Genomic DNA, 25,578 nt, shown 5'->3' with positions numbered 1-25,578 from the left:
AGGAAGGACAGGGACACAAGATGCATCACCAATCGACGATCTCTCTCATCTTAGAAAGGTGACAAGCAGCATTAAAGTTTATGGCCAACGTTTAAGACTTGCAACATGAGATGCATTTAATGGCATAAAGAGAGAGAAAAAAAAACAGCTCATCTGCGTAACATCCTGACTACGAATGCTGATTAGCTTCAAGGTCAGAAGAATTGCAACCTTGCCGTAGTGTCGTTAAGCGTTCTAGATGAGAGGGCGCTCGGAGACCCTCTCCAGAGGTTTATCTGCACTAATCTGACAGCTGATGAAGCGGTCCAATTCTTATTGCCCTTGGGTTCTTCCTGTTTCTCTTTTCAACAGGTTTGCCACGTGGTCCGAACCAGCCAGAAAATCCCCCACTGACAATCATGACATGGTGACAGAGTGGAAAAAGAGTTAAAACACGAGAAGCATGGTTTATCTGCCCAGAACCGCTTTGACGGCGAGACACTTTTCTGCTAGTGAGGATCTCACTCCCAGTTCTCCCAGTCTTCATCCAGCTGGCGAGAGAAGAAGGGAGAGAGTTACTAAAACAGCCTCCACCTCATATATCAACTACTCTTAATGCACCTTTTTTTATCCTAAAAAAAACTCTCAAGACTTTATTTAAATATTCTTATTATTCTATTATTTAGTTTATTATTGTCACCTAAACAATTATTCAGCATTGTATTGCTTCAGTGTTAATATATTTTTATGCATTTAGAGTTTTGTATAGGAATTAAATGTTGCTCACAATTTTTACCATTGCAGCCGTTTTCTGTTTCTGTTTTTCTGATTTTTTTCTGTTTTTAACTAGCATTTTATTTTATTTTTTGTATAACGCTTATGACAAGATATAATGTCACAGCCATAATGTCTTCATTATTGTATAAATGTGACTTATAAAAAGGCACTTCAGCTTTTCCACACGTGATTGCTTAATGATCACAAACTTGAAAGTATTTAATATTTATGATAAAACAACATAATTGCGGAATAAAATTCTAAAAATGTGACAGCCATATGTTCTTAGGCCCCTTTACTCTGATAACCCTGAATAGATTTAGAAGAAACCAACTGCCTTGAAAAGTCACATAATAAGTAAACTGCCTCCACCGGAAGGTATTTAACGTCAATTTAAATCCAGCTGTTCAGTGAAGACCTTCAGCTGTTCAATCATCACCTAAGGATAGAAAGCGCGTGACACAACTGCAGACCAGCCAGGTTGTGGCCACTGAAACGGACGGGCTAGGGACGGAGCTTTAATCAGAGAAGAAGCCAAGAGGCCCAGAGTAACTCTGGAGGAGCTGCAGAGTTGCACAGCTAAGGTAGGAGAATCTGTTGACAGGGCTTCTATTAGTCGTGGGCTCTACAAATGTCATCTTACGGAAGAGTGACAAGGTTGAAGTTGAAGTTAAAAGGATTTCTCCGCTGCACACGGAGCATTGTGAACACACAATGGTGAGAATACTGGCAGCATCATGCTGTGGGTCAGCTTCTCGTCAGCAGGAACATGGAAGGCGGTCAGAGTAGATAGAAAGATGGATGAAGCTAAATAAGGGGCAATCCTGGAGGAAAATCTGATAAGAAACCCACCAATTTAAGCTCCTGTCCAGAAACTTCCATTTCAATCCAAAATACTTTCAGCAAGAAGCCCAATAATCAAAGTGTGTGAACCTGCTGAACTGAGACACTCACAGCCAGAGCTAAAAAGAAATGGTTCAGGTCTGCAAGCTTTTCAATTCAGAATCGATTGTCATGTGTGCCTTAAGTCCAGCTACCTAAAATATGTTTAGAGGCACTAAGTTACGTGGCCTTTGGTGAAAAAAAGACAACTTCTAATTCCAGAGAAACATCCACTATAAGATATTTGTTGCCATTTGTAAAGAACCACCATTTTATTTCTATTTCCCTCTTTCTGAAAGAGAGAAAAACATAACATAACATAACACTTGCAAAAAGAGGACGGATACATTTCACTCTATGGAATGTTGATATTTGTGGAAAATTACGTAATAAAGGTCCCAACCTCATAAAGCAGAAAACTACATTAAAAATATATATATTTTCATGTGACTACCATTCAATTGTGAAAATTCAAGGCAATTATTCCATGAAAAAAAACTTACAAAACTGCTTAAACCTGCATTTGGTATTACATCTGTATTTAAAAACATGAGTTGGTTCTTTATCATTTTTAGCCTGTGTGGAAAGGTCCAAAGAGCACGTGGTGCCAGAACCACATGTTACACACCCACTGGTTTAGATCAAAGCATATTCATATCTAATTGAGAATTTTGGGCACAATATGAAAATTGACATTCATAGACGCTCTCCATCCAATCTGCCTGACCTTGAGCTAATTTGCAATAAATAGGGAAACAATCCTGATAAAATACATACATTCTGTGGTTATAATTTAACTATTAAAAAGTGTATCATGGTGCGTATGATTGCAGCTGCATATTGCACTAGAATCACTTACCTCTCCAGAACCCTCTATTTTAGACAGAGCCAGCTGGACCTCTTCCTCTGTCATGTCCAGGTCAAAGTCCTTCTCCCAGTCCTCACTCACATCTGTGCTGGACCCTGGAGGAAGAAGGCGTTTTATTCCCGCTGCTTCTTCTCAAACGATTAGCTTCACTGACGTTTAATGACTCCGTACCTTTCTTGCCGTTGTTGGAGGGCGTCGACTTTCCGCTGTCAGAGTTGAGCTCAAACACTCTCAGGTCTTGCGGCCCGTCGTCTTTCGCCATCTCTGCTTGTTTGGAACCGGGACCCCGCGCCGCCGTCCCGCCGGAGGGTTCGGCCTGAGCCTCGGGGGGTGAATCAACCTTTCCCGGCTTCTGCTCTTCTGCCTTCTTCTCGACAACATCCTCCAACGTGGCTTCGTTCAGTTTCTTGGTGAGCTCTGTGGCGACGGGCGGAGGCTGCAGCTCCACCTGCGTCGGCAGGCTGATGCTGTCGCTGCTGACTGAGAGGGTGGTGTTCGGCTCCTCGCCGGGGGAAAGGACAGGGCTCATCAGTGTCGCGTCTGCGGGAGCCGCAGAGGCGCCGGGCGGGACGCTGTCAGACGGCGGCTTGAGGTTGAGAGGAGACGGTGAGGCGGCGCCGATAAAATCGTCTGATCAGAAACAACAGAGAGGGAGAGTCGGTGAGAGGTTTCACAGTAAAGCCGACGCGTTTTAAAAATGTTGCTTGCATACCCTCCTCTTCCTCCTCCCAGCCGAGTGTCTCTGTGTGGGCACTTTGCTCTGCTCTTTGCTTCAGGGCCACCCTCCTCGCCTCCTCCTACAGACGGTACAGAAAAAAAATGACATTTTATTGCTCCACATTTAAACAATTTAATTTGTTGTTGCCATTTTACAGTACTGTCAACGTCTTATACCACGCCTTCTTCCTTTATACTTTGCTTCCGAGGAACCAGAAGATTTTTAAATGGTCTAAAAGTCTCTATAGAGTTTCTCCCGTTCTGTCAAACTGTCTTTACTGACAAACAGAAACTAAAATCATATGCTAAATAAATGTCTGAAGTTTAGATCAAACTTGTATTCTATGTGCGTGAGCGCTTCAACACAGACCTGCAACATACTTTGGGAGGAAAATGTTCCACTTCATTGAACTTTATTCATCTCCTCCTGATCAAGGGAATCTAAGCATCAAACGTCATGAGCTGTTTTCATTTCAATCCAGAATAAATTAAAAAAAACTTTTCAGGAGGATAATTAGGAGATTAGGAAATACCTAAGGATAAGCTAATGACCTCTGAAAGAATAAACATAGATTAGGTACTTAAAACATAATTGTTTTTTTCTTTTTAGAAAAAAAACATTAAAGTTTCCTTTAATGTTTTGGCTACAGCCTCATAGTTATTGCGGATGCGTTTTTCACCTGGCTGCCATTTAGATTTCCCTACAGGGGGAATAATAAAGTGATATTATGATATTGATGCTGCATGATTAGGCACTTAACAGAAAATCAACCACTGCAACAAAGTTAATGAAATCTGGTCACTAGGTAGATGTTTTTTTTCAAAAAAAATAGAGATTTTTCTGATACATATCATAGATGCACCATGAAAACTTCTGGTAAGAGTCAGATGGTGTTCAGCCTGGCCAACCAGTAGGAAACACACAAATGTGATCTTTTACTGATCAGTCAGTGCGACACACCTGAGCCGTAACAAGTGAGCAGAGACTGTTACTGAGGGAGGAAGACTCAAAGTGGGCTGTTTGAAAAGAAGTCAGAGGAAGAATTTGATTCAAGCGTGTTTTTCCACAGATGCATCTAAACGTAACAGGACGGTTATTATTAAAGTAAAACCCGGTTTTACACAGCAACCGCTAATCTTAATAACTCAAATAAATAAACAATTATCACTCCAAACAAACAATTAAGGCTTGATAAGGAAAAATACAAATGTCACTTTTATAACATCTTACAGCAAATATATATTTTTAAGAGGGTTTAAGTCCATCCGAAATCTGAATTGGCAGGTCAAGAGTTTAAAAATTGTTCACAAAAACTGATCAGTGCATTTTCTATTTAGCATAAAGAAAGAAAAAAGAGATAGCTAGAGATTAATTTATCTTTTGCATGCACCAGCATTAATTCTCCTACCCATGCCTCCAGGTGTAAAGCCTGAATGAACTGCAGGTCGAAAACGCTATGTGCCAAGTGTTTAGCCACAGCTTATTTGTGAATCCCCCATTTGGAGATAAGATTATATTTTCTGATTGTCAAAGAGAGAAAGTAGGACTTAAAAAAATCCCTTTTGTATATGCATGGTGTAACTATTGAGCTTAAGAACCTATCTATGCTTAAATGCGTTCAAAACCCCGGTGATACCAAAACTGTCCAGCAGGTGGCACTCCACAAATGTACAAAAATGAACAGGATATTTATCACAAAATATATACTCTTGTCCCAATGCTAATAAGCTTGGTGTGCACCTTTCTTCACAGTGTCTCGTGTCAGTCAAAGTTCTTACTATTGAATTTATTGCTCAAATGCCGCATATAGTTCCCCAATAAGCCATTAGGTTGCAGTTTTTGTCACCATGACTTTATTGCACATCGTCTAGATTTTCAAGTAAAACATTCCAGTTTACCTGATCCAGCTGGAAGACCTTGTAGAAATATCTCTGCCAGAATTCTGAATGGGAAACAGCAGCTGGAACCTGGAGTAAAGTAAAGAAAAACTCCTTTTAGCTTTCTTAGCTCAGCTTAGCTTTAGATTTCTTAGCTCAAAATAAGACAAGTTAAAAGTGTTGAGAACCACAGGCGATACCATTTTGGTGTAAAGCGCTCGTATAGATGGACTGTTGACCAAAAGCTCTGAGATCTCTCCTTTCTTCTCTTCCAGACTGAAACTGGATAGCCAGCAGTCAAACTGCTCAGCAGGACCTGCAGTAATGAAAATAATGACCAATATCTAGTAAGGCTCCACCAAACCCCAAAATGTTAAACAATAATATTGTAGCATTGAAATTTAAACATATAAAATGTCAGAGGAAACTTTGGGAAGTGTCAATAACATCTGATGTAAATGTAACCTCATTCAGTTCTCTTCAAAGAATGAAGGGAAGGAAATAAAAATCAGAAAAGAGTCCAGCCAGAATATATTTCCCACATAAAAAAAAAATCAAATGTTGAAGTGTAACTCATCTCAAAAGAAACTTTTTTGCAGATAAACTTTATAAACTGGGCTACTTTAATGTGACTGTGCAATTTTTTTACATTTTGACGTGAACAGATTTGCCTTAAAACCATCTTAGTGCTGCTGCTGAATTTTCCTATTGGTTCAAAGGGTACATGCTTTCGTCATCATAGCCGTGCATTTTGCCGCTGCGTTCCATTTGCCTCAGAACTTGAAACTACCGAATCGCAGATTACTTTCCTACTCTTGTCGGACAGTAGGAAAAAACATGGCCGCTCGCCTTAAAGCCATTGTTAAACGCACGAATACACCCAACCTGAGTCTCAGAACCCATTTTAAAGTTACACTTTATGGTAAAATATTTGTACTTCTTCAAGCCGTGCTAAACTGTTCAACCGAACATGAAATGTTAAACGATAGGAGGTGAATCCTCAATGCTTGTTTAGCCACTATGGCAACTGCTGTTAAAACAATAACAATGAGAATATCCCCATTCTATGTCGTATTTTCTGCATATAAATAGTGCTGAAACAGCCCCACTAATGAGAAAAAAAAAGTAGCACTTGTATGATTAACTGTTACATAAGTAATAAAGAACTGTTAGAAAGAGTCAAAGCATGACTGTATAGCCCCATTTACACTACCCTTGTTAAACCGATCCGAGCCCAGAGCAGTCCGAGCTTGGATCAGTTAACCAAGCCGAGCCTCGTTCTGAGGACCGTTTACACACCACGCTATCCCGGTTCCTTGGTTGCTCCTCGACTCCTAGTGACGATCTGCGGTACTACTGTTCTCTGGGATTGAAGGCGGGACAAAGCAAATCAAAACGGCGGCGCCCGTAACATTCAGGAAGTTATGGTTGGACAGTCGGCTTTTGGGACGTGGATAAGACAAACTAACGTCTGATAAGGATTTACAGACGCAGGAAACAACGACAGACGCTGAGGTTCATCACATTGCTAAGCAGAATCATCTCTGGAAATCGTGTGGCACGGTAAGGAAGCTAGTATTATTATGAATGTCTGAAATTTGTCTGAATGGAGAGTGAATCGGGACATGCAGCCAGACACACCGGAAAAAACGCGGACAGTCAGCTGACTGTAAGGGGATGACGCGGTCTGCTCATGCGCTCTTCGGTATAAGATAACCGGGACAGAAAAAAGCCAGGCCGAGACAACATCTGGAACTGGTTTGCATTTAGCGTGGTACGGTTATGTCTAGCTCGGTTCAGTTCAGTCTGCTTACCGTTTACACTTGGTTAAAAAAGGGTAGTGTAAACGGGGTATATGAGAACTAGCAGCCTTCACGAATGTGGAAGTGGGGTATGATCCTGCCGTACAGACTCTACGACCCGTAATTCACACACAGAAACTGCAACCATTCTGTCCTCCACTGCCTCGGCAGCACCGGCGCCGGACTTCGCTGAGTCAGCTCCTGGAGCCAGCGGCTGGAGCTGATGTCTCTCAGCCCCGCTGGGCTCAACAAAGTCTCCCTCAATCTTCGATGACAATGAGGTTGGAAAATCCTCCACCTCAAAAGGGTCAAAAGACCCATCGGTGGCTAAACCACCCATGTACCCTGGTCGCTCTTCATGTTTCAACATGTCACTTTCCCTTGTCCTGACCACATCCCCCCCTCAGGGTCTCTTGGCACTGCCCGCTTTGGTGGCATTTTTCAAAATTTGTTTGAGGGGAGGGTTATGCTTTTACATCGGGGTGAGTTACACGTTAAAGAAAACATCTCAGTCAACATAGAAACTGCTTCACTGGACTCTCGTCTCACCGTCAGGCTCGTTGCAGTATGTAGCCGGGTCAGCTTGCAAACTGTAGAGACGGGCCTGTGGGAAAAAAAATAAATCAGTGAACACGGGTCGTTTTATCCACACATACAAATCATGTGCTACCTTTCAACTGCGGCTCCAGAATTAAAACCAAAGATATGCTGAACAAGCGCGCTGCTGAATGCTTGCAGAGGAATTCAATATAAAACCTGCACAAAAGCAGGTTGTATTCTGTAAAGCCTTAAAAGCCAGCTGTCAGGTTAGCAGCTGATCTCAGAGGAATACCTGCTGATGCCAGACTCCGCATTTTTATTGTTTGGGTTTTATTGACCCATATACTTGAGAGTACTATGAAATCATACTGCCAAGAGAGTGAAGAGAAATTTTCAAGTGAAACAGGAAAAAAAAAAGTATGAGCCTCGTGGGCATTATTTCTTTACTGTAATGGCACACTAACTCTTAAAACAAGTTGTTCTTACAAGCTGCCAGCTGAAATTGAAAACCACAATGTTTTGTGTCCCCCCGCAGAGCGGGGAGGAATAACCTCATGAAATACTGCTTCTTCACGGATAACCACACAAAAAGAGAAAGTATCAAGCTGAAAAAGATGAAGTACCACAGATCATACATGCCTTCAATCATCAAGGGTCAAGTTTTAAAGTCACACATGTTGTGGAAAGCCTGTGCAGGTGATAGAGGTTCTGCAGCACCGGATCTTAATCACTGGTCTCTATCAGTCATGCAACCTGCTGCAGTCCTGCAGCCTTGGCTCAAGTATCACACGAGTTCAAGTAAGTTCTGATTCAACACTGGTGTCTATCACTTCAGGTCCACCCCCTGAACCAATAATTTGTAGAATCACCTTTATGTTCAATTACTGCAACAGGTCTTGGGTTATGTCTCTACCATGAACATCAATTTTGAAGTCTTTCAACAAATTCTTTATTGGATTTCCTTTTTGGCTATTCAAACTCAAATAGGTTTTTCTCTTAACTATTTCATCGTAGCTCTGGCTGTATGTTTGGGGCACATGTGTCAATCTCAAGGCTCGCGGGCCGAATCCGGCCCGTCAAGGCAATTTATCTGGCCCTCAAGAGCCAGAAAAGGCAAATCATGTCATAAAGTAGAGGCATATTTTCTTTTAACTTGTATAAAGTGGCTAAAACTGTGCCTCCGGTAACAAATGTTGATTTTTAAAAACTGTGTAGTGACAGCATCCTGTCACTAGATGTCAGTTTTCCTACAACACATTAAAAAAGAACAGAAATGTCTGAAAAAGTGATGCAGAATGATGAGTTTAAAGTGTAACTCAACCCAATATCAACTTTTTTGCAGATAAACTGTATAAACTGTACCTGGGGGTGCCACTTTTATGTTACTGTGATTTTTTTTTATATTTCTATGTGAACTGAAATGAAATTATGAAATCAAGAGTATCATCTATACAAGTGCAACAGGCCCTTTTAATGACTTCATGATGCCAACGTGACCCAATATAGAAATTAATTTGACACATCTGGTATTAAGTCTTACTTTAAATTGAACCTTTGCCCTGTCTCAAGTCTATGGCACCCTCTAACAGGATTTTATCCAGGGTTGTCCCTTATTGACCTCTCCGTCCCTCTTGAAGAAATCCATCCCTTCAGCTTGGTGCTGCCACTGCCATTTTTCACTGTGAAGACGATGTGTTCAGGGTGTTGAGGAGCTTTCAGCCAAACAAAGGGTTTTCCAATGTAGGGCAAAGGTTTTACTTTTGGATTTATCTAACCAGAGCCCCTTCTTGGCCGTGTCTGCCATGTCCCCTGCATTGTTTGTGGCGAACTTTAAACTGAAATTCTTATAGCTTTCTTTCAGCAGTGGCTCTCTTCTTGCCAATTTTCCATGAACACACAATTTGTGGAATGCACAACTAAGCTGTCTCATCCACAAATTCCTCCCCCTGGGCAGTGGATCCCATACAAATTGCAATTTGCCTCACAGCTGCTTTTCAGTCTAACGCTCTGCTTTTAATGCTCTGTCATATGAGAGAAAAAACATGAAAAAGTTGCTGTGCAAGGCACTGCACTTTTACTTCATGGGTCTTTTTTTGTAGTTTTAAAAACGTCTTAAAGTGGTACTAAATGAAGCCCTTTGATAGGTTTGCATAGCTTTAACTGATGACAAGAGCATCTTATAAAGATTAGATAATAATCTCATTTTGATTCACTTGTTTTACTACTTTTTCTAAACATCTGCTCCAACCATTCAACACTGACCTTAGAACTGTCGTAGACCTCTGTGGTTCCTGCTGGCGTTGCCACCAATGTGATCACATCGCAATCAATGGTTTTATCAGGAGGTGGCGCAAGAGTGTCCGTTATTACCCCCAAGAAGCTAGACAGGCCCTTCTTCACCTTTTCTGTCGTGTCAGAAGACCCTTCCACCTGGAAAGAAACATTGGAGGGTAGAAGCATAGTCCATCTTCATCTAAACACATTTTTTTTTATGACAATGGCGAAGTCGAAGACTGAGACTTACAGCGAGCTTGTTTTTGACAGCATTGGCTGTAGCCACAATCGAGCAGGCCGTGTCATGCTGAACTACAGTGGAGAACTCAGTCAGGTCTCGCTTTATGAACTCTAAGGCCTCAGATGACTGCAAGGAAGAGAGAGTCAGATGAAGAAAATCAAAAGTCATTTGTCATTATTAATTACAGTAACACCATGACTTTGAAAACAAAGTGACCGACTATTATTAAGAAAACATGAGGACAGAGTTCGGGCAAATAGTGAACTCATGCTGATGTGGGAGATGAACTAAAAACACATCAAGGGAAAAAAGGTCTTAAAAAAAGGTCTTCCTAAGTGTTAGGAAATATTCTGTGCTTAAACCGGAAGTCGTGACAAGATAAGGACAACTAAACGTCGACATCAATACCTCTAAGTTTTAAAGATAAATATGTAAACCACTACAAGAGCTCAAATATGCTCAGAAAGAAAAACCGGGATCAGGAGGCAAATGTCAACTTCACCATATAATAAGTTCATACCAACACCCCCCCACCTCCAAGCATTTTGAACAAAAATTTAATTTTGTGAAGTGTAACAGATTTTTTTTTATGGCTTTCCAAATATAGTGAGCAATCACTAATTAGTTTTCATATTTATTGGTTATACAAATAATAAAAATAACTGAACTTTATTGATCTCACAATGGAGAAATTCACTTCTGCATCTTAACCCATCCCCTTGGGGAGCAGTGGGCGGCCACTGTGCGGCGCCTGGGGAGCAATCAGGGGTTAAGGGTCTTGCTCAGGGACCCAGAGTGCAGGCAGTGGGGATTGAACCAGGTACTTGCATCCTTCTCTGAGTGCAAGCGCACTGCTCTAACCACTAGGCCAACACCTCCCCTATGAAATCCAACACTGAGAATAATAATAAAATAAAAAAAAGGTGAATAAAAATGTCCCACGCTGCGATTCACTACTGTCATCCTTTAACAGTTTCCACTAATCTGGTTCCAAATGATTGTTTCCACCTCAGTTATGTTCAGGTGGGTATTCTGCTGCGTAGTTGCATCAATTTACACATCTCACAGCCTGAACCGTTGCAGTCAGTATAACGGCAAGGTATATGACGACACAGGAGACTAATTTCAAATATGATCATATTTACATTTTAGCATTGAGATTCAGAAATTACAGGTTAAATAGTAAGTACATTAGGATTTTGCAAAAGTGTTGATAGTAATTTACACTTTCTCTTTAGTTTCATCAAAACAATGAAAATATCCAGACATATTGGCACAGAATTATGTTTGGTGCTAAACAAACACTTGGGGGAAATACATCAATGTAACGTACTCAGTACCACCCCGCTAGGAACCATACATTGTAAAAGAAACTTAGTCTGTTCATATTTTCCAAGCTCCTTTAAAACAAGATTTTCTGATTTGAATCAGAAAAGTAGAAGCATGAAATTTGCAATTGTGTCTTTTTGTGTTTATCATGTCCGCTGCCAATCAAATTTTCCTTCAGGATATTAATAGAACTGAACTTTTCTGCTCTCAGCAACATGTGGCATCCATCTAGAAAGAAGCCTGTTGCTTTGGCAAACCTTCGAAACTTAGTTCTGATTGATTTTCCTTCAGTTACCCATGTTGGAAAAAATAAACTCTATTAATCCAGTTGCTCTTAGATGCTGCAAGGTAAAAAACAGAAAAGTAGAGGAGAGCATGCCTTCTCTGTTGCAGCCCCAGAATTGTGAAATTATTTACCGATCCATAGAGCTGCTCATAATCTTAAAAAATATAGGGTGCTTTCCAGGATCCATCTCTGATTCTTTGGCTTTCGAATTAAATGGGAGATTGCTATCTTAACTATTTCTAGTTTAACTTTTACTTATTTTATTTTTAAACTAATTAAACATTTGTCTCATGTCTTGTTTTTTTTTCCTTTTTTAACTACTATCAATTATTTTTTTCTTGCTGAGAGACTTGCTTGTTGTAAAGTTCATAAATAAAGTTCACATTAATATATTAGAATACTTTTTTTAGCCCTTGCAACATTTTGTGTTCATGATTTTCAAAATACTGTTACTCACTTAATTAAAAACACACCTAGTTCAAGAGCCTCTCAAACTGAGTGCACTGCTACATTTTGACCATCTAAACCAGAAAACAGCTAACTTTACAATCCAAAGAGCCAAGTTTGCCCAGACTCCGACCAAAATACTTACGAAATAATAATCCACCAAGTTTTTTTTTTTTTTTTTAAGTCATAGCTACTCTACTATATGCTGTTTTTGTTTCATTATAAAATTAAATGCAGAGTTTTGAGTTAAAAACAAAGAAAAACATAAAGGAAGAAGACACTTTTGGGTAGAGAAAGGCCAAGTGAGTCTTTTCTATATTTACAGATGATAGCCTAATGGTATAACACGAAAGCATATTAAACTTGTGCCATATGTCCTGAGGGTAGTGATGGACTCTGACCTGAACCTCCAAAAGCATCTAAACACAATTACAAAGTCGGCCTTCTATCACCTGAAGAACATTTCCAGGATTAAAGGACTAATGTCTCAGCAGGATCTGGAACTAATCCATGTGTTTATTTTTAGTAGAATTGATTACTGCAACTGTGTTTTCACAGGTCTGCCTAAAAAGTGGATCAGACAGCTGCAGCTGATCCAGAACGCTGCTGCGTGCGTCCTCACTAAGACTAAGAAAGTAGAGAACATCACCCCAGTTCTAAAGTCATTACACTGGCTCCCTGTATCTCAGAGAATAGACTTTAAAATACTTCTGTTAGTCTATGAATCCCTGAATGGCTTAGCACCTAAATACATCACAGACTTGTTATCAGTGTATCAACCCTCCAGACCACTCAGGTCGTCTGGCTCCAGCTTTCTCTGCAGAACCAGAACCAGAACCAAACAAGGAGAAGCAGCATTTAGTTCCTAGGCTCCACTTATCTGGAACAAACTTCCAGAAAACTGTTAAATGCTAAAACCCTGAGTTCCTTTAAATCAAGATTAAAAACACATTTGTTTAGGATTGCCTTCGACTGCTCTAGCTAAACTGTTTTACTGAAACATCATTAGTTCAACTTTGTAGTCCAACTGTTTTTAATGTTTGCATTTAGTTAAAATTTTTTTCCATGTTCTATTTTGTTTCTACATTTTATTCCTACTTGCTTTTATTCTGTTTTTCCCGTATTTTAATCATGTAAAGCACTTTGCATTGTCTCTGTACTAAATGTGCTATTCAAATAAATGTGCCTTGCCTTGCCTTGATAGATAGAAGAACTGCTAAAAGAACCATTACTGTTATGTATAAATTACTGCTCATTTACAAAAACTTTTGGTCAAGGCTAAGGAGAGCCACATGTGGCTTTAGAGCTGCAGGATGAAGACCCCAGAACTAGATTAATGCTTTTTTCAAATGTGTTTAACTTATTTAATCAAAATGTATTTCTAAAATATGTGTCAGAGACATTGGCAGAAGATTCAGTAAAACCCTTTAATGGATGTTTAATGGATGAATAGCCGGTGTTAGGTCACAAACTTCAACATGTTTAACTAGAATTAAAAGACAATATCCCAGAATCTCCCATAATTTTACCTAATTAGTACTTAAACATTTAATCATGGTATTAGGTAGATTAAAAATAGCACTGTAAAGTTAAACCAATCATTTTGGCATACAATTATTATTTTTAATGTAATCTAAAATGTCCCCAAAGCGAAGGAAAATGACAGCACAATTGAATACAGCACATATCTGGACAGGCCAAAGAGAACGCTTTAGATAAAGACAGTACAATAATTTATTTTAAGAGGGTTTATTTATATAAGCGGTTACCTTGTCTTTTACTGCCTGGAAGCTCTGCTGAAACCAGCCTCCCCACCAGCCTTCTCTGTAGAAAACACACATCAAAGCATAGCAGATGTGAACAGAAACAGCTTGTTAGTGTTTGCACGGTCTAGGTACGGCTTTTCTCCATGTCTCTGTTAGTCATACACAGCCGATCGAGATAACGTCAACGCTAGCGTCAGCTGTTAGGGCAATTATGAGATTAAACGTCGACGAAGGGTGTTTATTACAATTTGAACGGCCGAGTATGAAGAATTGGCGTAACAACTACGAATGTGTGCAGTCTAGGAGCTTTGACACGGCGACTTAAACAGTTTTATTAGAAAGCTAACGAGCACAAGCTAAAGCTATCACTGCTATGTTTTGGTAAACAAATCTACTTCCTGAACTCGTTTCAGAAGCTAAAGATCACCACAGCAACCGCAAACCTCTCACATAAACAACCATTAGACACATAAGCCATCAATAAACACATCGGCTGTAATATTCCACCGTTATCAGAGCAAATAAAACGAAAAACAAAGTGTATTTTGCGACTTCTCTCTCACCCTTCAGCCATCTTCAGACGATGACATCATCAGTATTTGGTGAACTCCGACCCCGATCCGTAGATTTCTAATGTTTTGCATGTCATGATGTCGGACGTCTTTTATTATCCATATACATATATATGTGTCATTATTTCTGCAGTGGAACACATAAAATAAAATTAAAAAATGTTACAAAACGTGTTTAGTGTTAGAAATAAAAAATAAATAAATAAATAAAAGAAATCGCTGGCTACGGTGGCTGCAGAGAACCAATCTGTGCTGCAACGCAAAACGCCGACATAACACGATGACGTATTTAATATTTTTTATTTTACTTTATATCGTGTATTTCAAAATCAACAAAGGACCTTGCAGTTTATTTAAATGCTTTGATTTGTCATAAAACTGTTATGTTGTTTGAAATTTACGGTAGTTGTTAGACTATGTATTTCTACTACAAAACGTGAACTATATAATTGTACATAGCTGTATATAGTTCATTATATATATATATATATATATATATATATATATATATATATATATATATATATATATATATATATATATATATATATATATATAATCCTTTATGTTTATATAATATCAGGTATTTTGCAAAATGTATACAAATGAAAGGAAAGTGCCTGCTTGCACATGTAAACATTGCATCCAGAATGTGAGAATGTGACAGTCATGGTATATATATATATATATATATATATATATATATATATATATATATATATATATATATATATATATATATATATATATATATGATATATGATATATGATATATGATATATATATCATAAAGGACTATTTATGATTTATGATATATATCATAAAGCACACTCAAGATGTCTTTAAATGAGGGTTTAATATTACGCAAAATCTTGATTTTTCAGGTGCCAGGATTACTCAAATAAGAAAGCATAACTTAATTTCAGATAGGAAATTACGTGATAAATCAGATAATTTATCATCCCTAATGAAATCAGCATCAGCTTAAACAATTACAATTATTTAAAATTAAGTAATATTAGTAAAATAATTCAAATATCATTTCATGGACATCAGCTATTCCCTCGGTAAGAAAACTTTCCGAATTTACCTTAATGCCTGCATTTAAATGCACGGATAGAGAAGATGGATTTAATTGCACACAGGGAAGAAAAGCTATCAGAACCTTCCGGATGCTTTATACTCTGTTTGAAATGGCTCAGTTAATAAATTGAGACCTAAATCCAATTGAGAATCTGTGGTAAGACCTGAAAATTGCTTTTCACAGATGCTCTCAACCTACATTGACCAACCCTTAATCTATTTAGCAAAGAAGTACAAGAAAAAAAAATCTGATTCTGGCTGTGGAAAGCCATAGATATATAACCCAGAAGACTTGCAGAAAAGTATTCACCCATTTAAAATTAATACAAATACCCAGTATAAACCTTTCATATGTTTATTTGTAAACCTTGTATAATTTCTTGCCTTCTATGACATAAAATCCAAAAAAAAAAAACAAAAAAAAACAACTAAGGTGTGTATTTGCAATGTGATAAAAATGTGAAAAAGTTTAAGGATTATGAATACTTTTGCAAGGTAATGTGAGCAAAGGAACATAATTTTCATGGATAAAAAAGAGGATAATATTCAGAGTAAACGTTTAGTAAGGGGATTACAACACTTTGAGCACATTCAAATAGATTCCTTTCAATTAAACCCAATTTAAGCAATAAGCCAAATGTACCGAGACCAGAGCTTTCTTTTCTCTGCCATTATGTAAACTAATCAGCGTTTAGCAATTCCAGCCTAAGCCCTGTCATCAGTCTTCTTCTCTCTGTGCATATGTGAGCAAATGTGTTCACCCTATTGGATATGTGTGTTGACCCCGAGCAGCTGTGCTGTTCCCCTCATCAGTATTCTGTGTAGGAAAAAAAGGGGTGGTAGGGGGTGTTTTTACTGAGCATAAAATGAATAAGAACAAGCAACAAGCCTCTGGAAGTGTGTCCTCCCTTAATTGAAGTTCCCCCTTCTCCAGACGCCGCACAATGTGTGCGTATGTCCTCCAATATGTCTCCCCCTGTCCGGCCCCTCAGTCCCCTTAATTGGGCCTTTCAGCTCCCTAATTAACTCTGTCAGCGCAGGTCGGCCTGAGCCAAGTTGGGATAAGCAGCCCACTATTGATCAGAATCTGGAGCAGTTAACTTATCCATCTGTCCACATGGGCATGGACATTAACACAAAGGGGAATGTGTAATACTATATCGCAGCATTCTTGGGTTGTTAAAGGCATTTCTATGGGAGCACATAATTGGTGGACTGCAGCTTAGTTAATCAAATGCATTTAAATAATTTATTCATTCGAACTCCCAGGTTTGAGGTGTAGCAAATATGTAAAGGTAAAACAATAATCAGAGATTTTGGTTGAGATTGACATGATAGCATTGCACAGTTATGGCAGATTTGTCAGCTGATATCTGTGAGGCTCTCCCCTTTTGCCACCTTCCAAGCAAGTTCTGTTGGAGCAGGATAACTGTGGAGACTGTGGAGGCCTTTAGAGTACAGCAAAATCCTTGTTACATTCAAGAAACCAGTTAGAAATCATGTAAACTTTGTAAATTGCTACATGTCTCTGTTTTGCCCTTGGATATGCATGTGAAGATTCTCAGTCATCCAGGTCATGGTCATTCCAAAAAAAGTAAAAAACAAAGCAATTGAATTGAGAAAGCTTCCTGGAGAGGAAGCAAAACGTCTTCAACTACGGAAAACAGGTCCAGTTGCTTTGTTTTTTACTTTTTTTGAGTTGCCCTTGGATAGACTGGCAACCTGTCCAGGGTGTACCGCGCCTCTCGCCCACTGACAGCTGGAGATAGGCACCAGCACCCCTCGCGACCCCAGCAGGGATAAGTGTGTCGGAAAATAGATGGATGGATGGAATTGGTACATTGTTGAGCTGAATGTAAGTAGAAGAAGATGGGTACACTGTTGCTAGGTTGGTACTAATAGACCCAAAATTATGCCATGAAACTATCCGACACATCAATACACCAAGATCAGCAGCCTAAACCACTGATACAAGGCTCAACAGACCCACCTTTGTTTTCTCAATCTGTTATTTTCCAGTTTTGGTTATCCTGTTTGTAGCCTAAGTTTGCAGTTATGAGCTAACAGGAGTAGCACCCAGTATCCTCATCTGTTTCAAGGTTGATGTGCAGTCAGAGATGGTATTCCAATGAGGGTTTATTTAAGCTCTCGCTACTGTTTAGTAACAAGCAACTGGTTGATTTTTTGGGTACAATTTCCAGATGCCTGAAGGTACTTCAATTTAAATAATTATATGTTAAAGTGAGTCCTAGGTAACCCAGCCAGCCATATTGATAATGTGTAGCTCTCTATGTTCTTCACATAATACATTTGAGACTGTTCCCATTAAATTGGTTTGGGAAAAGGAGGGCCAATCAGCAGAACAGAAATGGTTGAAGCCGGAGTGGTACAAGATGGATTCTCATGTGTTTACGAACACACAAATGCCACAATAATTCAGCTTGCAGGCAAGGTTAAGAACTGGGTACACTGCACGGATTAGATGGCATCGTGACAAGGAACATCATATGGAAATATTGAAACAATGTCTTAAGATAGCAGGCAGGGAGTTAAAACTTGGATACAAATGGGTCTTCTAAAATGAACGATCACCCAAAACATACCGCCATAGTTACCCAGTGGCTTAAGGACCAGCAAGTTAATGGTTGTCCATCAAGTCCTGATCTCAGTCGCATGTGAAATCTGGGAGCTGAATCTGTGTGACTAAGGAGGCCTACGATAACCTTGCCTACAGGCTGAATTCTCGCGGTATTTGTGCGTTCACAAATACCGCAGTTTAGATGTCCCGCTCCCATCTAAACTGCTCGGCCTGAACCAAAAACTGGTTGGGCCAGTCATATTGCAGTGTTATGATTTAAGACAGGAATTACGGGTGTGACGAAACCAAGAGCTGCCCAGCCCACAGCCGAGCCAAAATAAACACAGCAGCGCAGGAGGACAAGCGTAGTTTCTGCCATCACATCTGTTTTGTCAGAATTCACAATTTTTTTCTTTGAAAGAAGAGCAGCAAGAAGTGCCTTGACCAGCATAAATTGCTATGGTTTCTCGTGGCACCTGCTGCTTAAAACATTTTAATTTGATACCGTAATTGGCAAAAAAAAATTAGGCATTGCTTGGCTTGATCAGTTCGGAAAGTCCTGTTGAATGTCCCTCTTTTCCTCAACAGATTCAATGGGAGCAGGACCAGATTGATAATGTGCAGAACGAAGAGTGCTACACATTATCAACATGGCTAGTCAGGTTAGGCCTTGGAAATAATGCACCCAATTCTAGTTTAAAAGGACATGCATATAAACTTCTGAGTTTGAAAGTTCAAAAAGAATTTCTCTAAAAAATATCTTATTTTTCTGCTGATTTGCAAATAGAAGTAATGTTGGGAATCCTAAATGACCTATAAAAGGAAAAAAATACTTTGTGCCTTTTATTAACAGTGTATGTAAATGTCTGTTGTTTTTACATCAACAAACTACATTTCCAAAATACTTTTCAGAACATTTACTTTGAAATCATCAGAGCTTCCTTACTGACATATATTTTTGACATTATTAAGATACCTTACTTGGAGTGTTTTACAAAAAAGAAAAAAAAAAACATAACATGTTTTTCTTAGAATATGAAACTTTGTTCAAAGGGGTCAAACAGTTAGGATTAAAGTGAAGTTATATCAGAAAACATTTATCTGTTTTATACTTTTTAACAATCCTAAATTTGAAAAATCTTTGGTTATATTTTTAAGACAATTTTTTAAAGCTAGTAACATCTGCATCATCATAATGCTACTAAAATCTCTACTGTCCAAGGAAATCAGATTTACTGTCTACTAAAGAATAAATTAAGATGTAGTAGCTGATTCTCACACTATTATACCACTTTATGATTGCAGAAAAGATTTGATTTTGAGGACTTACTTACATGCTACTTTTTCAATCTAACTTAAGCTTCCTCTGCTGGATAGCGTTTGCTCAGGACCAGAGGGATGACAACAGAGGCTGATCATAATGGTACACAGAGGACATGCCCATATTGCATGATTTAAGAAGCATATCCGTTACACATCACAGTCATCACACCCACCCACCTATACACACACACACAAACACACACACATGCTCTTTCCAGACCACTGATGCCATATTGTGGGTTAACACCATCTGGTGCCAATCAGAAAACACCAGCTTTGCACAAGTCAGTGTCTCTAATTATCTACCTCCAGCAAAGGGAGGCCGATCCCCACTAATCTACTCAATGTGTTCGGCTTCCCATTCCCACCTGTGCCCCAGTAAAGAGGGGGAGGTCCGGGGGCCTCTGTGTCATGGGACCAGGGACCAGGTGACGGCGCAGTGCCGGTCCCCATGACAGAAGCTGTACCGCTTGGTTTGGCTGGCAGCTGCCTCCCCCCACTGAGACGTCCCACAGCTGACAAACCCCCGGCGCTGACAGGCGCTCTTTACAGTGTCAATAGCCTCATATATTTGAGCTAACCGCCTTTGTGGCGAGCGAGAGTGTCAGGCCTTTTGGCCCGACAGCGCTTGTTACCATGATGAAATGTGATTGAATGGAGGGGGGTCTATGTCCCAGGCACGAGAGCTTTGACTCCCCTTGTCTTTGTGTCCCACGCATGGCCATTGTTCACACCCTCTTCAGCTCTGTGATGAGGAGGAGGTGGGTGAGAATGACTTACATCTCTTCATTCTCCCTGATCTCCAGCTCATCTGTCAGCCGTGGGAGGATAAGCATGTATTTTACACGCTTGATTTGTTGCTAAGTGAAGGCCAGCCATTGCTGACTTGTTTGCCTAAATCATGTTCATGGCCCTCCGAGGGTGTTGTTTGCATAACAGCCATGTTTGTGATTTATTTGAGTCATTTTTCTAAAGGATCAGCTGAGTTTTGACTTTTATGACCTACACAGCAAAAACTGAAAGCATAATCTGGGTGATATGTGGAAATGGTCCTGAAACTGCATTATGACTTTTCCTTTAATTTAATCTTTTTGTATGCCTATAACCATAATCATACGAGACAGTGACAAATGGCTGGCCTGCAGCTGAGGACATCGTTGTGTCCCTCGCCTGTGTCTGACAAAAGTGACGCGCCTTTGTGGCGCCTGTGTCGCTCTTTCATCTCCAACACCCTGTTGAGGTGAAGATTGATGGTCCCACATTCAGCTTCTGTGCCGCTGTATTGTCTCACCCTCCTGTCCCTCTTTAGCTCTTCAGAGGTCAGTGTGTCCAAAGCTGGTTAGCAACAAATGACCAACTTTTACGAGTTTTTATTAATAAAATCAGAGGCTGTTGTGTTGCATTGCCAAGTCTCAAAAGTCATGTGCGTGCAAGTTCTGCTCTGGGATTTTTATTCTAGCAGGATAACCATTACGTGTTGTACTATCTGTTCAACATGAATCGGGATAAAGTGATACAATTAATAATAAAAATGAGGGAAACAAGAGTTAGTTTCAAATTTATTTTTTAATTTAGGAAAATAGAAATCCTGAACACATCTGTTCCAATTTTTTTACAAGCTTTCCTTACAACAAACATTGGATAAGTTACAGATTTTGTTTCTCCACCAATCGCCCAAATGTTCCTCCATCAACAAAGCACAAAATATTTGTTTTTTTTCTTAAAATAGCAGCTGTTTGTATGTACAGTATGTACAAGGTTGGCATCAGTCTGTTTGTTGTGAGTCCCCCCATCATTTGTTCATAGACAAACTGTGCAACGTGGAGGTGGCGGTCGGCAGAGGCTGGCAGAGCGCGCATGGGCATGGCATGCCAGGGAAGTGCCTGTAGGAGCCACCGAGGTGTAGCGGGTCCTTAAGAAGGCCCTGCACCGGAGCGTGAAAACCCAGGAAGCTAGCTAATGGCGGAGAATGAGGAGCTGGAGCTGCAGAGGGAGGAGAGGAGTGATGCTGCAGAGCTGCGGGGGTGCTGCCCACCAGAGAGTGAAGGGACTGGGCCAGAGGATGCAGAGGCAGGTGAACAGATGCGGTTGCGGGGTTGATAGTTGGGTGGGCAGTGGAGCGGCTCTGGGCAGCAGCACCACCTCCATAAACGTCCCCGACCAGCTTTTTCATCTCCTCTAAAGAGCTGGACAGCATGAGGATGTAGTTTCGAGCTAGAAGCAAGGTGGAGATTTTGGAGAGTTTGCGAACAGAAGGTCCATGAGCGTAGGGCATCACCTCCCTCAGGCCATCCATTGCCTGGTTCAGGTCGTGCATCCTCTTCCTCTCCCGGCTGTTGACTTTGAGCCTCAAGTCCTGCACCTCCTCCTTGCTGAGCTCAGAACGGCTCTTGGTCTTCCCACCTCCGTCGCAGCGGTCCGTCCTGCCTTGGTCCGCCTCACTGCCACTTCTGTTCTCCTGGCAGTATTTCTGAAACATGTTGTTGGAGAAGAAGCTCCCGGCAGAGTCGTCCACCACCAGGTCTGGAGACGAGGATCGGCTACACGTGGAGCTGGCATCTGAATCCATTTCAGGTTTTTTTTTTTTTTAAATCGTCCAAAACCCTTAACTTTAAAAGAGTCACGGAGTTCTTGCTACACAGTCCGTCCACAGGAGTGAAAGTGCTTGAAATCTGTCACGCCGTGGGCCTGCTGGCGTGTTTTTATATTGCGGACACAACAAAGGAACAATAAGCTGCATAATGAGACACTTAGGGCCATAGCCAATTGCAGAAGGGACACACTTTCACCCCCCCTTTCACACCTCCTTCTAGCAGCCCCCACTTCACCTTCCCACACCCCGTTTATAACTCCCCCCCCCCCCAATCTAATGAGTCCCTTACACATTAACCAAGTCGGGATTTGTTCACATACTTTTTTGAGCTATAGGCTACTCACAGGAATCATCCACGGGCGTGCAAAAGATATGGATGGTTAGTACTAAAAACAAAGATGAATCAAAAATAGAATAGATTTATTTGCAGTTTTGTATTTTGACTGAAAAGAAAGTGAAAGTAGTGACCTCCGGGTTCAACAGGCCACCATTTTTATTGCCGTCTCCCATTGCACCAGATAGATGATGCCTCCCAGGCCTTATTTACATATGGTTTCTATGAGACACTTTGGAGAAAGGTATGAGGCACCGTATGAGGTGGCTTAAACATGTAAAGAGGAGCGTTAATGGGAGACTTGGTACAATTCAACTCGTAGTTAAGACAAAGAAGGTCAAATAAATTTGACTCAGCTCTCCGAACAGTCTGTGAAATCCCATCACTGGAAGGGGGTCCTTCATTTGAGTAAAGCTAGTTAAAAAGACACTTAGCCACAGGAAAAAACACTTTCTCCTGATAATTCAACTGTATGGTTAATTAAATTAACCATACAGTTGAATTTCAAGCCTATTTCAGTTCACACAATGAATACTTCCATGAAATCTTCCATTTTTCAGCTTTAAAAGTTTGACACACACTAAAAATGTCTTTTGGGATACAAATTCATATACAGCTTGTATTTTCTGTTGTTTTGGGACAAACATCTTTGAACGAAGACATGATTTTCTTCCTGCAGCACCAAATGAATCCTCTAGTGAGTACATGCGATCGTGGCAGGAGAACAGGAGCTGCAGTCTCCAGAGCAGTAAGAGAGATTCTATTGCAAAGCTTACTGCAGGGAGCAGCGGCCACACCGCTTTCATTCAGATCCTTCAAAAGAAACATTTTAACTGTTTAAAGCTGACATTTGGATAGTTGTGTTTTTGTGGCTTTGTCCGGCTCCCCGTTTCAAAACAATCTCATGACATATTTGGAGGCTTTCAAACGCAAAAGGACAAAATAGGAAAACTGAAAACTGTATGTTATCTATACCTGCTTTAACAGGGGTTTGATGTTTTGAAGGAGGGGGAATTAAAGCATATTTGAAGCTAACTCAAAGTGGTGCTTAGAAAATCCACTGATTGACCATATTTCTGTCTCTTGGCCTTGTCTCAAAACCTGAAAGTTTCTAAATTCAATAACTGTGCTATTGTATTTTGGCACAGTTATTGAAACTGTAGCTTTGCAGCAAGAAGGTCCTGGATTTAAATCCTGCCCTGGGGCCATTCTGCATGGCATTTACACGTTCTCCTTGCAAGCACCATGCATGCACCATGGTTCTCATGGTGCATGACTGCTAATTGGTCTCTCTAAATTGCCCTTAGGAATAAGTGTAAGTGTGCGCATGCATGGTCATTTGTCCCGTGCATCTCTTTATCTTCCTCTGCCTCTAACCTGTCTTGGGTGTGTCCTGCTATGTTGATTGGTAAATTATGGATAAATACAACAGGTTTTTATTTAAACCTTTTTTCATTAAGTTTGGAGTACCTAAATAAAAACAACAATAAAATGTGATAGAATACAACTATGATAATTGATTTGTTATGGTATTTTAGTAGCGGGATAATTAATATTTTCTTTTCTGTTTCAAGACAAAGCAGTTAGGTGTTGTTCTAAAGTTTAGTGACAATACTGCAGAACAATGAAACTCTGGTATTTTTACTCAATATTATCATAACTATGAAATCTCCCAACAGTCCATAACATTGTTGAATATTATATTATTAACTCGAAAGCTGTAAAACTCTCATGTGTGCTTAAAACATCAGTAGTAAAAGCAAGTGGTAAAGATTTTGGAAAAATGTTGCCACAACTGTTTTGCATATATCTAATACAAACTTACATATTCTAATGTGTGAAAAAAGAAAACTATAAATACTAAGTCTGTTGTGTATGTGTGCCATGTTATTTGTGTACATGCCAAACCGGTGTCTGCCTCAGAGGTGAGTTCACCATGGTAAAACGTGGTGACAATAAAAAATTCTTGATTCTTATTTGCATACAATCTTCCTTCTTTGTATCCACATAAATGAAAATCAAAGTTATTACAAGACCATCAACAGAATACATGTTAATGTTTTTGATATGAGGTTAATCTTTATCAAGCAGATTAAAAAAAACGACTCCCTCCTCATTTAATGATCAAATATTTGAACTGGTAAAAGTTCTTTCATGCTTTGATGATATTGTATAATCTTTTCACCATAAAGACAGGTAAAGAAAACAATTATGCATTTTGTGCTGAATATATTTTGCTCCTCACGGCCACTCAGGTAAGTGCAGATGAACCCACGTTTGGACGCTACACCATCATCACCAGAGAAGAACGGATGCAGACAACGATAATTTCTCCCCTTATTTGCCCATTTTTACATGCCAGATGAATCTCAGTGTTTTGCATGTTGCTTCGTGTGCAACCTCAAAGCAAGAAATCCTCCCAAACTGATTCCACTCACGGACTTAAAGAGGAGCGTCTCAAGCGTGAATCAATCACTGCTCCATCAGGGGGCTTTGGATCAGCCAGTATTAAGCGATATGATAATAAGGGGAACCTTGAGAGCTAACATAAGCCATTTATTTGAAGCATATGGATTTTCCCATCGTTAGGCTCCGAGCCAGCATAGCTGCTGGATTCTGATCCGTTAATTGAGTCAGATCCTAATTAAAGATGTTAGCCACAATATTTTAGTCTTTTAAGAGTTCAGTGCAGAACATTCAGAAGAAAATAAATGATTTTGACATGCGATAAAAAAAAAGCTAAATATTTGGAGATAATTATTTGAAAAAAAAATCTTACAGAAGAAGTATCTTGGTGTCAAAGAGACCAAGAATAGGAAAACATGTGGACCCTAGTTGATCAATGGAGTGAATCAGCAGTCCTTCTATTACTCCATTTTTATATGCATGAGCCAAATAAATCCCATTCTCCGAGTCATTCTTATTCTCATTCATGTGTTTGCATAGGCAACGGGCCACACAGAGAGACAGAAGGACCCCCGAGCTTTGCATTTTACAAATGAAAGCGTAGCCACCATCCATGTTTCGATATAATCCTTCAGTTTTTAACCCTCCATCAGAGTGTTTGACTTTCTTCTCTAGATACCACCTTTCAGGACCCTTCATCCAGTTCTGAGCTCTAAGACACCCACCTCCCCTCCCTATCCGGCTTTACAGACCCGCTTTCTGACGCCTCGTGGGGTGCACTCCAATGAAAGTGCTCAGGTGACCATAAAATGAGAGCATTATCACAGGCATATGTTTGCAGTGACAGAGGATCAGTCGAGATTAGGGCCCATCATAGCTCAATAAAGCGCTGAGCTGAAGAGC

General features: G+C 39.9%; 2 protein-coding genes across 2 annotated transcripts; both read right to left on the bottom strand.

The window, feature by feature from the left end:
* Positions 1-161: 161 nt before the first annotated feature.
* bsdc1 (BSD domain containing 1) lies at positions 162-14,400 on the bottom strand. Its single transcript, XM_036150649.1, has 11 exons — positions 14,350-14,400; positions 13,790-13,844; positions 9,968-10,084; positions 9,706-9,873; positions 7,453-7,507; positions 5,302-5,417; positions 5,123-5,191; positions 3,219-3,303; positions 2,678-3,136; positions 2,498-2,601; positions 162-530 (listed from the first exon to the last, which is right to left on the bottom strand). The coding sequence occupies exons 1-11, from the start codon at positions 14,358-14,360 to the stop codon at positions 501-503; spliced, it is 1,269 nt and encodes a 422-aa protein (XP_036006542.1). The 5' UTR covers positions 14,361-14,400; the 3' UTR covers positions 162-500.
* Positions 14,401-20,889: 6,489 nt separating this feature from the next.
* Positions 20,890-22,012, bottom strand: olig4 (oligodendrocyte transcription factor 4). The gene has a single exon (XM_012862039.3). It carries the CDS (start codon positions 21,909-21,911, stop codon positions 21,135-21,137), a length of 777 nt encoding a protein of 258 aa, XP_012717493.2. The 5' UTR covers positions 21,912-22,012; the 3' UTR covers positions 20,890-21,134.
* Positions 22,013-25,578: the final 3,566 nt, after the last annotated feature.

This window comes from Fundulus heteroclitus, chromosome 19, assembly GCF_011125445.2.
Source record: "Fundulus heteroclitus isolate FHET01 chromosome 19, MU-UCD_Fhet_4.1, whole genome shotgun sequence".
NCBI classification, from domain to species: Eukaryota; Metazoa; Chordata; class Actinopteri; order Cyprinodontiformes; family Fundulidae; genus Fundulus; species Fundulus heteroclitus.
Note: the sequence above shows the minus strand (reverse complement) of the source record. Positions and strands in the feature narration are given on the sequence as shown.